Here is a 12,004-nt window from a genome sequence, read left to right on the forward strand (position 1 = left end):
CGAGATTAAATTCATCATAAAGCCCTTCGGGCTTTATGGAATTTAATCTCGTGACCGACCCGTATTTATATCCCGATAGAAGTTTAAAAATGATACCTTATTTCTTAAATACATCTAAACTAGTGAAGATAGAAAATAGATGGTTTTCATGTTACTCTTTTAACACGAGATATCTACATCCATCTGATGAATTAAATATCTAAAAGGCTTTCTGATATCATTGTCAACTACTTTTCAATAAAAATGAAACCGTAAATTTCCTAATGTTGTAATAATATTGGTCATTTGCAAACACTGCATGAAAAGTCGCGTTTAATATAATTTAATAAATTCGTTTACTCCAGTAAATTTCTTGTATTGAATTTAATTTATGTATAACGGTACATTTTACATGAGATATATTGTGATATAATTAAGTACAGTTTTCAAATAAGTATAATCATATTTAATGCAAAATACGTCGAGAATAATATAGTTTAATTGAGAAAATTATACGTTTCGTTTTAGAATATCGACATGTAAAAGTAAATATGCTTATACTTAAAGTTTAAATACATTTTTGGTGTTTTGAATATGTCATAAATAATTCTTTATACCTTATGTTGAAACATTTTTGAAAAAAAATATTTATGCACCCTATTTATTTTAATGTATTCATTTCTCATTTTTATTTATTTAACCCTTCTGTAGATTTTTCAAAACTGTGGAATATAACTTAGTTTTTTCTCTATCGACTACTAATGTAGTAAAATTACATCGGGATCGAAGTCGGGCTCGAAAAGCAATTACTTTAAAAATAACACACCGCGCCGAAATTCAATTTTTTGGAGGGTTCCACACAGCCATGTTGAACTTGATCATGATGTTGTACGGGAGGAAGGGGCGAAAGAGAGTGACGCTAAAAGGAGAAGCATAATTAACTTTGGATGGAATTTATGTTTTAACAGAAGATGAAGACATTTACATGTACGACCCTGTTTAGCGGTAGGAACAATGTACAAAATTTTATCACGTGTCCTTGAATGAATAATTGCCTCTGCTACTGATAATGTTACTGTTCCTTAGTCTGGGCTCTACACATAAAATGCCTGGCAGTAAAAACGTTTGGGCAAGCGCTATTTAAATTTTGTAATAATTATTTAACACTTTTAATCATCTCTCTTAAAGATGGATTTTAACCAGAATTTTCTCGTTTGGGATTGGTTTCAGAATTTTAGTCACTAAAGTGTTCCTCTGTTCAGCATTTACAGAGTGTGTTGTACAATGTAATAAAATATTTATTTATTTCTTAATGCATACTCAAGAATATATTCAGCACTCATTTTGATTATTTAAATAGTTGCAGTGTGGACTGTGCCTGAGACGATTCCCCACAGCGCCGGCTATGTAGACAGCTTGTGAAAATAGTGAGAACCATGCAGCTCAAATTTTTAATTAATACAAATTGAAATAAACTAACAATGTTTTTATTAACTTGTATATTTTAGCATAGCGAAGACTATGAAAAATATTGCAACAACTTGAAATGCTATATACCAAGTAAACAAGATGAGGTTTATATTCTTATTTTCCTTATCCTAAAAATACAATAGCAATGGATTCTGAGCTATGCATAATTTTTTTACATTAAATATTTAAGCATGAATTATTAAAAATAGTTATCATATTCTATGATGCACAATTATGCATGCATTACTTACAGGAATCCAAATGCTCACAAGAAATGACAAAAGCAGCATAAAGATTAACACAAAGGTAAGATTTCTTAAATTTTCTGATAAGATCAATAAAATCACATGAATTGATTTTTTTTAGCCCACCTGAGCCATTTTAAGACCCGAGCGAGTTTTCTGATCTGTGTCTGGTATCCGTCTGTCATCTATAAACTTTTCAAATTTTTACATTCATGATAATTATTCCTAGTTTGAACAAAAAACCCTGCAAGATACATCTTTTCTTTCAGAAATTGTGCCAGAAAAGTTTGAAGTAGCTATGAGAATGATCAACATTGAACTTGCTGAGCCTTCCTTCTGAAAGTGACTTGACCAGATATTTGGCTACCAAGTATGAGGTACGAACTAATCATTTGCTGTACAACTTATTGTGTATGAGATTGCCACCATTTAGTGGAACTTTGCATTTGCTGTCCACTTTAAAAACCTGCTATTTACAGTGTAAGTTGTTAATATATTTTACTTTATGTTAAATCACTTGCTCATCATCCCAATAACTTGCATGTTAGATGCTGTAGATGCTAACCTTAGCATTTTTGTTTACTCTTAAATTCCATGTGTTCCGAGTATGTACATCCATTTCATATCATGTTTTGTCTTCTTTAAATTTAATCTAATACATATCATAATATGTACTAGATCACAAAGTTTAAGGATTTTATTATTGTATGAATGTTATCTACTTGCTCTAATCATAAATACAGCTGTTTGCATATTTTTTCTACAAGATGCCATACCTGCTTTTAATTTTTCATAATTTTTTTTATCCATAGTATCTTTCTGCTACATTACATAAAATATCGTGGAGGAACACGAAGAAAAGGGCTGCGCATCTCAGCATATTCAAGGTCAAGCAGGTAAATACATTGGTAAATTGCTCAAAAAAAAGTCACAAGTCCCCAATTTACATGTACTTCCACAAAATCTGTAGCTTGCTGCTGTGAAACTATATTTACGTGTGTCTTATTATGTTAAATGCTGTAAATGCTATTCTTTGCATTTTCGTAAACTTTGTAAATCTTCAAATTCCATGTGCTCGGACTACGGTACCATTATGTATGTTTCATATCATATTTTGTCATCTATAGATTTGATCTATACATATAATTATATGGTTTTTTATGCAATTTACTTAACTAGATGACACAGAGAAGTTTTTTTTATTCTGTAAAATGTTATCTTCTTGCTTTAGTCATGTTAGTCATAAGTATACCCTGTTTGTATATTTTTTTTTCTCCTTTTTTGTGTATTCTTTCTACGGAGAGCCATACCTGTTATTAATTTTTCATATTTTGTTTGTGACAGCTTTTTACCATATCCTTAGTATCTTGCTGCTAAATGAAAGAATTATTGTGGAGGAGCAGAGAAAATGGCACCTCAACATGTTCAAGGTCAAGCAGGTAATCATAGTGGAAAATGCTTAAAAAAAGATGGCGAAAAAATCATTAGTCCCCAATTTACATGTATAACAACATTAGCTCCAATATCTGTAGCTCGCTGGCCTGAAATTATAGATAATTATCTGTCTTTATTACCCAGACTTGAAAAAATGACATATCTTTTGTGGTCTTCTGTAAATATTTTAATTAAGCAAAATTGAGCTGTGTTTCCTCTAGGTCAATTGGTAATTTTACAATCAACTCAGATTTTGTGAACTATTTAATATATGCAATTGCATAAATCAGGAAGCACACATATAATATGTATATATAGGCAAATGGGTATTTATTTTTATGTTTGTTGTAGAAATTAGGAGCTAGATGTGCTTCTCCAGAGCTGAAAACTTCTTGGCATGAAGAGAAGAAAAAACAAGAAGCAGTTTTAAATATTGATTACGTCTTCATAGTACAAAAAATGATTCTAAAGATAATACTATCTATGAAATTAGAAAACTGAAGTTGCGTTCTGATGAATGTAAGAAATAAAGTCTTCAAAGAACAGGACACCAAAAGTGCCACTCTCAAATCAAAGCACTCTAAAAGGCAGAGCATAAGAAGAACTAGGACAAATAAAGAATCTAAAAGAGTCAAACCTTTGGATGTAGTAATTGAACAGAGATGGGCTATTAGAGATGAAATATCTGAGTTGCTACTGTTTTGCACAAATGTGATGCTTTTTTTACTTATCTTTAATTGACACATTCAATGTTAGATAAGAAAAATATACCTAGTGTTGTATTTTTGACAGTGACATTTTTTTTCTGATACTTGATTACAGATTAAAACTGTTAAGTTTTTTATTGTTTAAACATTTATTGGTTTGTTGTGTAATCTGCAATCACATACATTTTAATCTTGATTTATATATTACATATATGTACAAGTCTAACTTAAATAATAAGTGCATGGATATTATTGTGGGAAAAAATAAGACAATCAAGGGTAGTCTGAAAGAGCTTTGCTGGCAGTAAGTTGCAGATCTTGATACCCAAGTAAGAGATAGGTGGTGTCTCTGACCGATCCTTTTGCTGTTGCTTGTGGGCGAGTGAGGCTTCTCTGTCAGTTGCTCAGTGAGTCATAGATGTAAAAAATAAAATAGGCAAATGAGGTAGAGACATTTCTGAGTAAAAAAAGGGTGAATTGTGATTTTAATAAATATTACAATTGATATTGCAAGAGTAATGAGAATTGCAAGAGTAAAATATTTTTTGTTTCCTTCAATTTGAAGTAAGACAGTTTAGGAATTATGAGTTATGGAATTGTAATTAAGGAAATTTGTTAAATATACTTGTACATATGTTTATACAGGACTTTTATATGTGCATGTTTCAGAGCTCATTCTTGATATTTTAAGGCAAAGTTAAAAATATCACTATTGAAATGTCTTGCATCAGCACATATATATCATCCATTATACGCTACTGTCTGTGGAGTATTAATGTCACTCTTTTAATTGATACCAGCTCCGACTTCTATACTCTCTTCCACTACACTCATATTTCAACTATTACATGCTGATATCAAGTGGTGTATTATATACCTTGCTGATTGATATCAGCTCCGGCTTCTAGTAGCTCTTTCACTACATTCGTATGTCCTTATCAACATGCTGCTGTTAATGGTGTTTCTGACTAATCTTCTAGAATGTTATCTGCTCCTGCTTCTAGTCGCTCCTTCACTACACTCATACTATGCTGCTGTCAGTGGTGTATCAAACCTACCTTGTAGATTGATATCAGCTCCGGCTTCTATAAGCTCCTTCACTACACTTCTGTGTCTACCCTTATATGCTGCAATCATCGGTGTATCAAACTTACCTTTTTGATTGATATCAGCTCGGGTCTCTATAAGCTCCTTCACTACACTCATATGTCCACCCTTATATGCTGCAATCAGCGGTGTATCATACTTACCTTTTTGATTGATATCAGCTCCGGTCTCTATAAGCTCCTTTACTACACTCAGATGTCCACCCTCATATGCTGCTGTTAGTGGTATATGAAACTTGCCTTGTGTATTGATATCAGCTTCGGCTTCTATAAGCTCCTTCAATACACTCCTGTGTCCACCCTTATATGCTGCTGTTTATGAAGTTTATGAAACTTACCTTCTTGATTGATATCAGCCCCGGCTTCTATAAGCTCCTTCACTAAACTCATATGTCCACCCTCATATGCTGCTGTTAGTGGTGTATGAAACTTGCCTTGTGTATTGATATCAGCTTCGGCTTCTATAAGCTCCTTCAATACACTCCTGTGTCCACCCTTATATGCTGCTGTTTATGAAGTTTATGAAACTTACCTTCTTGATTGATATCAGCCCCGGCTTCTATAAGCTCCTTCACTAAACTCATATGTCCACCCTCATATGCTGCTGTCAGTGGTGTATCAAACCAACCTTGTAGATTGATATCAGTTCCGGCTTCTATAAGCTCCTTCACTACACTAATATGTCCACCCTTACATGCTGCTGTCAGTGGTGTATGAAACTCACCTAGTTGATTGATATCAGCTCCAGCTTCTATAAGCTCCTTCACTAAACTAGTATGTCCACCCTCACATGCTGCTGTCAGTGGTGTATCAAACCCACCTTGTTGATTGATATCGGCTCCGGTGTATATTAGCTCTTTCACTACACTTCTGTGTCCACCCTTATATGCTGCTGTTAGTGGTGTATGAAACTCACCTTGTTGATCGATATCAGCTCCAGCTTCTATAAGCTCCTTCACTACACTCATATGTCCACCTTCACGTGCTGCTGTTAGTGGTGTATTAGACTCACCTTGTTGATTGATATCAGCTTCAGCTTCTATAAGCTCCTTCACTACACTCATATGTCGACCTTCACATGCTGCTGTTAGCGGTGTATCAAACTCACCTTGTTGATTGATATCAGCTCCAGCTTCTATTAGCTCCTTCACTACACTCATATGTCCACCTTCACATGCTGCTGTCAGTGGTGTATGAACCTTACCTTGTTGATTGATATCAGCTCCGGCTTCTATAAGCTCCTTAACTACACTCATAAGTCCACCCTCACATGCTGCTATCAGTAGTGTATTATACTTACCTTGTTGACTGATATCAGCTCCGGCTTCTATAAGCTCCATCACCACATTCCTGTGTCCATCCTCACATGCTGCTGTCAGTGGTGCATCAAATCTACCTTGTAGATTGATATCAGCTCCAGCTTCTTTAAGCTCCTTCACTACACTCATATGTCCAACCATATATGCTGCTATCAGTGGTGTATAAAGCTTACTTTGTAGATTGATATCAGCTCCAGCTTCTATAAGCTCCTTCACTACACTCATATGTCCACCCACACATGCTGCTGTTAGTGGTGTATCAAACCAACCTTGTAGATTGATATCAGCTCCGGCTTCTATAAGCTCCTTCACTAAACTCATATGTCCACCCTCACATGCTACTGTCAGTGGTGTAGAAAACTTACCTTGCAGTTTGATATCAGCTCCGGCTTCTATAAGCTCTTTCACTACACTCATATGTCCAACCTTACATGCTGTTGTCAGTGGTGTATCATCAAACAAATATTTGTTTTTTTTGTTTTTCATTTTTATATCTACAAACTTGATTAAAATGTTAAGTCTCCAAATCACCACTGTAACAACTCAATAGAAATAAGCGGTCATGTTCAAAATCAGACCGACTATTTTCCTGTTTTTGATTTGTTGTATCACAAATGGAGTTTGATAAAGATAATTTGACTGTTGCAATATATTTTTCAATGTTATTTTCTCTTTTTTTTTGCTTCATATATTAACCTGGGGCTAAAGGAATTCCAAAACAGTTCAATCTGTGTTTCTTTGTGTAATTCAGTTTGTTTTAAAATATAATATAGGATTCGACTGTGTCCGTAGTAAACCACCCAACTGATAACCCTCACACTGTATTTTATTTCACTATCATCAATCCTCTCATTCACCAGTACCTCCTGTCTGCGCCATTCCCTGCTCCTCTCATCCCACCTCTCAATCTTCTCCCTCACACGCTCTCCTTTACTCACAGCCTTAGATGCATCTTTCTGTTCTGACAAGAATAAAGCCTTTAACTCAGTGTAGGACTTTGTCTCTAACACCCCAATAAAAGCCTGACACACCTTAGGATGTTTCAAAACATTATTCATAAAAACATCATACAGCTCCATATTTTCTATGTCTCTGTACAAACGCTCTGCTAACATAGAGTACTGATCCTCTCTTAACCTAAGACTGAGATCAAACAAATCCTGGCTTAATGTTTCATGCTCCTCACCACTAAACTCTTCATTTTCAACTTGTTTACATTCAACCTCCAATTCTCCTTTACATTCTTGTATTTTCACGTTATTAGCAATGTAACCACTGCTAATATATTGCAAAAGAAGATCTGGAAACTGAGAACCAAAATGATATGAAAGGATTTCAAAGACAGAGTCATGAATAATGGTGTACTCAGTACCACAAAGTTTTGTGTAAGTCCCCTCCATAGCTGCCAATGCTTTTACAAATTTAAATGCATCAGTGTTTCTTTCAACTTTACAACATTCTAATAATTTTGATTTCATCTCCAAGAAAACGGCGTTTCCAGTGTTTTTCAATATTTCTTTTGATAGTTTATTGTCATTTAACATGCACAAAACCAATGTAGCATAGCATAAACTATTTTGCACTTGCATTTTATCACATTCGTCTAATATACATTCAGCTGGACGGGTAAAGAACCTTTCAACATTTTTTCTAAATTTCTTTACTTTTGAATATAGTTTACACAACAGAGGAAACATATCCAATGTTCCTCCCAGTAGTGCAGGGGTCAACAAATCTCTATCCAAGCCGTGTTTCTGAAGGATCGCTTTTTTATCTTCATTGTTCAATGCATTTTTGGAACTATGCATCTTAATTGTGTTATTTTCATTTGAGAAAAATGATTTGTAACATTCATTAAACACTGCTTCCCTACATGAGATTAATACCTTTGTATTTCTATTGGACGGATCTGAAATTCTTTTTTCAAGGTCTATTAATGATTCTAACTTTTGTTTTTGCAGACCTAAAACACCTACCACATCATCAATGACAAAAACCTGTGGATGACGAGAGTCACAATAATCTTCAATCTTCCTGATGTCTATAATAGGTACTTCCACGTATCCTTCTTTTTGGAGTATCAGGGCTATGTGATGAATCGTTGCTGATTTTTCTGAGCCTGGGACACCGACAAATGTTGCTTTCTGACTTGACCCAACATTGCAGAAAAACTGTGGCTTTCACTGTAAACCCCATCTTCCTCTTTCCATTGAATGAGATCTTTTTCAAAAATATCTATAATAAATAGTTATAGCGAGTTATTTTATAATTTTTTCATCTTGTCAATAATGTAATTACCTGGCTTTCATAGTCATAAAACGTTTAACAAGGAAAAATAAGCAAATGCCTAACAAAGTATGGTGTACATGGCACTACATGCTTGTGGTTATTTTAAGAAAGATAAGTTTGCAGGATTGAATTTGAAGAAATGCTGTAATTTATGGATTTCTGAAGAATTTTAAAAGTTTTTAAATTTGAAAATCAATTATAATTTAACCATAAATTACATAGTCACCTAAATTTATTAAACTTTCTAATGTTAATTGATAAAGCCGATTTACATGTTAAAAAATATCCATATTTTCATTTTCACCTGCTTTCATCTAAATTATATCTTTAAAGAAATTTTCTATCTGAATTATGATATATTTGTTTACAAATGTTAACTTATTGTGAATCCATTGATGTATAATTCATAAAATGAATAAAATAATTGGAAGTCCCACATTTTAAACTTTAAAATCTGAAATGCATTCCTCCTACAGTTGGAAAATGCTTGGTATTGAAACTCGTAATAGGAAACAAGATTGTTCTGAAAGCAACACAAAAAGGTATCAATATTCAGTTTAACAAAAAGAGGTAAATTAGGATCACTTCAAAATTAAAAATTTTATAATAGAATTCTTGCATCAAAATTATTTTTTTTTAATTTTTATAAATAATTAAAAATTACATAATTTTTGGGACATTTTTTATATTTAAATTTTTCAAATCAGAGACAAATATGTTCGTTTGTTGTTTAACGTATTCCTTTTGAATTCGTCACTCATTTCGTGACGCAACCACTTGTTGGTGGATGGCTGTAAAATAAAACCTATACCAGGGCCTTTAAGCAGTGAGGGATCTTTTGCGAGCGGCTGAAGAAGTCTTATCGGACCAGTCTCTATGTCCCGTGGTGGATTAGAAACCGGGACATAAGGATCAGCTTTTTACGCCATGACTCTACAGCAGACACTCTAACCACTGAGTCATGCAGGCGACTGAGACAAATAATGTTAATCATCAAGAAAAAAATAAATTCTTTTACATATACCAAAGCAAAAAAATGTTGATTTTATAATATCTTATTCCTTGCACAATTCTGAAGGTAAAAAATAATTAATTCTGATTATGTATTTTAGAACGTTTATTGCCACCATGGAAATATAAACCATTATAATATATATACAGCTCCAAGCACTCTTTAAAAGCACAAGGGTTTTCGCACAAATTAAGGTCACATTGTTATGATGCAATATTGTGTTATGTAACGACAAAATATATTCTAGAAATAATTTATAACTTAATTTTGATTATATTCCATTACTTTAAACATAATTCACAAATAATAATTTGTAGGATTTTTATACACTCGTCAATGATATTTTATGAGAGTTTCCAAATGTTTTTTTTTCATTGTTTCTCGTCAAATACAACCACCTTTGTATCCGTTCATGTTAAAGCATACTTTTGCCTTGCCTTAATAGAAAAACAATGCAATTTTTTGTAATTTCTGTATGTTCTGTACATAAATATGACACTAAGGCTCAAGATGATATAAGTATTTCTCATCCGTTCGACTGCTTTCCATGTTAAAAAGATGAAATTTTAACTTCCTTAAATGTAGAATCTCGAAGAAACCTTCTTACACAAAATTAAAAATTTTCAGACCATAAATGTAAAACACTTTTCTTTACAATAATTACAATCTTCTATGCTGAGAGATAACCAGCACTTTTTTAAAATATCCAATCCTTTTACATGATTTCTTTACGCAGTTTTGTCATTTTTCGGCGCTGCATTTCGACAAAAGCAAGGCAAGTATGAAAAATGTGCAAAATACCTAGAAATGTACTTATTTGCAAGAAGTCAATTTGAACATTTCAACCAAATAGTATCAAAAAAGTTCAGTTAATTAATTTGTAAATACCTATGATAGAATCATGAACATTTAACATCATACAATTTATAAACAAATCATTTTTAGGAACATTGACTTTTAAAACTTAAGATAATGATTGTATAGACAATGCACCTTTAACATGAAATATTCAATAATATAACGGCTGTGTCGCGTACTGAAACTCGATAATTTTAAGTTTTATTGCAAGAAAAATGTTATTTTAATTTGTGAAAAAAACCATGTGAGTTTAAAAAGTGTATTGAGCTGTACAAAATGTGGTTTTAACTGAAAAAAGTAAAGGTTAACTAACTTTGTGCAAATTATTTCACTTTGCCAGGTTTTTTTTTTGAAATCACCAACATACCTCTGACATTCGGAGGGATTACAGACTCTGGCGTTTTAATTTCATCTGAAAATAAAAATAATATGTGACTTTTTTTACGAATATTACTTTCTTTTTATTTATTTTATTTTATATCAAAAGGTATATTAAAACAGATTTGGGCTAAGTCTTGTCACTCGTCCGACAAAATACATGTTGCCATTGAATCCACTCCATAAATTATACAGGGACAATTACAAATGCGCATCCACTATATTTATTTTTGGTAGGTGTGGGTGGAAGTGCTGTAGAGCACAGGCACTTGTTTCAGAAATTTTTTTTAACCTATAGTATAATAATAACACAAGGTATCTAGCTCCGAAATACACTCAGTACACCCCTCCTCAGAATAGCACTCATTTCAAATTTTAGCGGAAATGCAATGGCAATATGTTTATTACTAATGTCGTCTACGATAATTTATCTACACAATCATATGTGGCATGCATATCTCTGTTTTCGTTTATCTCCGTAAACAGCGTCAAACCCCTGCTCGCCGAATAGAAAAGTCAAACTACTCCATAGAACGGTATGTGCTAATCACGCACAGAGGTTTTGATTGGCTGAAATCTGCCTCTAAAATTACATCGAAAATATGCTGTAGTGGGTTATGGAAAATGAGACAAAATCAATTTTTTTTATTGAATGCATTATTTAAAATCTAGATTTTTTTTAACCCACTCATTTTTTAATTTTCTTTTTTACCCGAGATTAGCACATACTGGGGTAGTTTGACTTTTCCACTCCGTGACAATTTAATTGAGGATATCTTACTGAATCATTCTTTTAGTTATACACTAGTGGATATAAGCATCACCTAAATAGGCATAGATTAGAAACAATTAAGTATTTTTAAATACCTCGAGATACCTTAATTCGGAAAAGTCGTACCGAACTGCTTTGAGGTTCATTTATCTAAATCAAGGGTGGCGATATTTAAAACGACACTAGATTAATATGATGGCGGATCATCGATTGGCGCATTTGCCGCTTAATACTTTCACGCTGTTTTATCTGTTTTAAAAATTAAAAGAGGTTGTGTAGTTGCCTGAAGCCATGTGCACAGTGAACAAACTAATAAAATTGCACTTATCATTTAAAAAAATACAATAAGGATTGATATTACTTCTTTTTTTTAATTTTGAAATCAAAGAAGAGTATTTAGATGCATGACTTCAATACCTGTTTCATTGAATTATA

At 32.9% G+C, this 12,004-nt stretch overlaps 1 protein-coding gene and 1 long non-coding RNA gene across 2 annotated transcripts; one reads left to right on the top strand and one right to left on the bottom strand.

The window, feature by feature from the left end:
* Positions 1 to 764: 764 nt before the first annotated feature.
* Positions 765 to 4,242, top strand: LOC134277034 (uncharacterized). The gene is made up of 7 exons (XR_009994175.1): positions 765 to 984; positions 1,340 to 1,406; positions 1,703 to 1,755; positions 1,964 to 2,071; positions 2,507 to 2,590; positions 3,039 to 3,133; positions 3,480 to 4,242. It is a non-coding gene; the product is annotated as an uncharacterized LOC134277034 (long non-coding RNA).
* A 619-nt stretch (positions 4,243 to 4,861) lies between these two features.
* On the bottom strand, positions 4,862 to 7,660 carry LOC134277035 (ankyrin repeat and KH domain-containing protein 1-like). The gene is made up of 7 exons (XM_062759307.1): positions 7,066 to 7,660; positions 6,530 to 6,652; positions 6,146 to 6,379; positions 5,570 to 5,953; positions 5,280 to 5,447; positions 5,086 to 5,157; positions 4,862 to 4,962 (listed from the first exon to the last, which is right to left on the bottom strand). Exons 1-7 carry the CDS (start codon positions 7,658 to 7,660, stop codon positions 4,862 to 4,864), a joined length of 1,677 nt encoding a protein of 558 aa, XP_062615291.1.
* Between the last annotated feature and the right edge of the window lie 4,344 nt (positions 7,661 to 12,004).

This window comes from Saccostrea cucullata, unplaced genomic scaffold (genome assembly GCF_032062105.1).
Source record: "Saccostrea cucullata isolate Sc308-1 unplaced genomic scaffold, CSIRO_AGI_Scuc_v1 ctg6917, whole genome shotgun sequence".
Taxonomy (NCBI): Eukaryota; Metazoa; Mollusca; class Bivalvia; order Ostreida; family Ostreidae; genus Saccostrea; species Saccostrea cuccullata.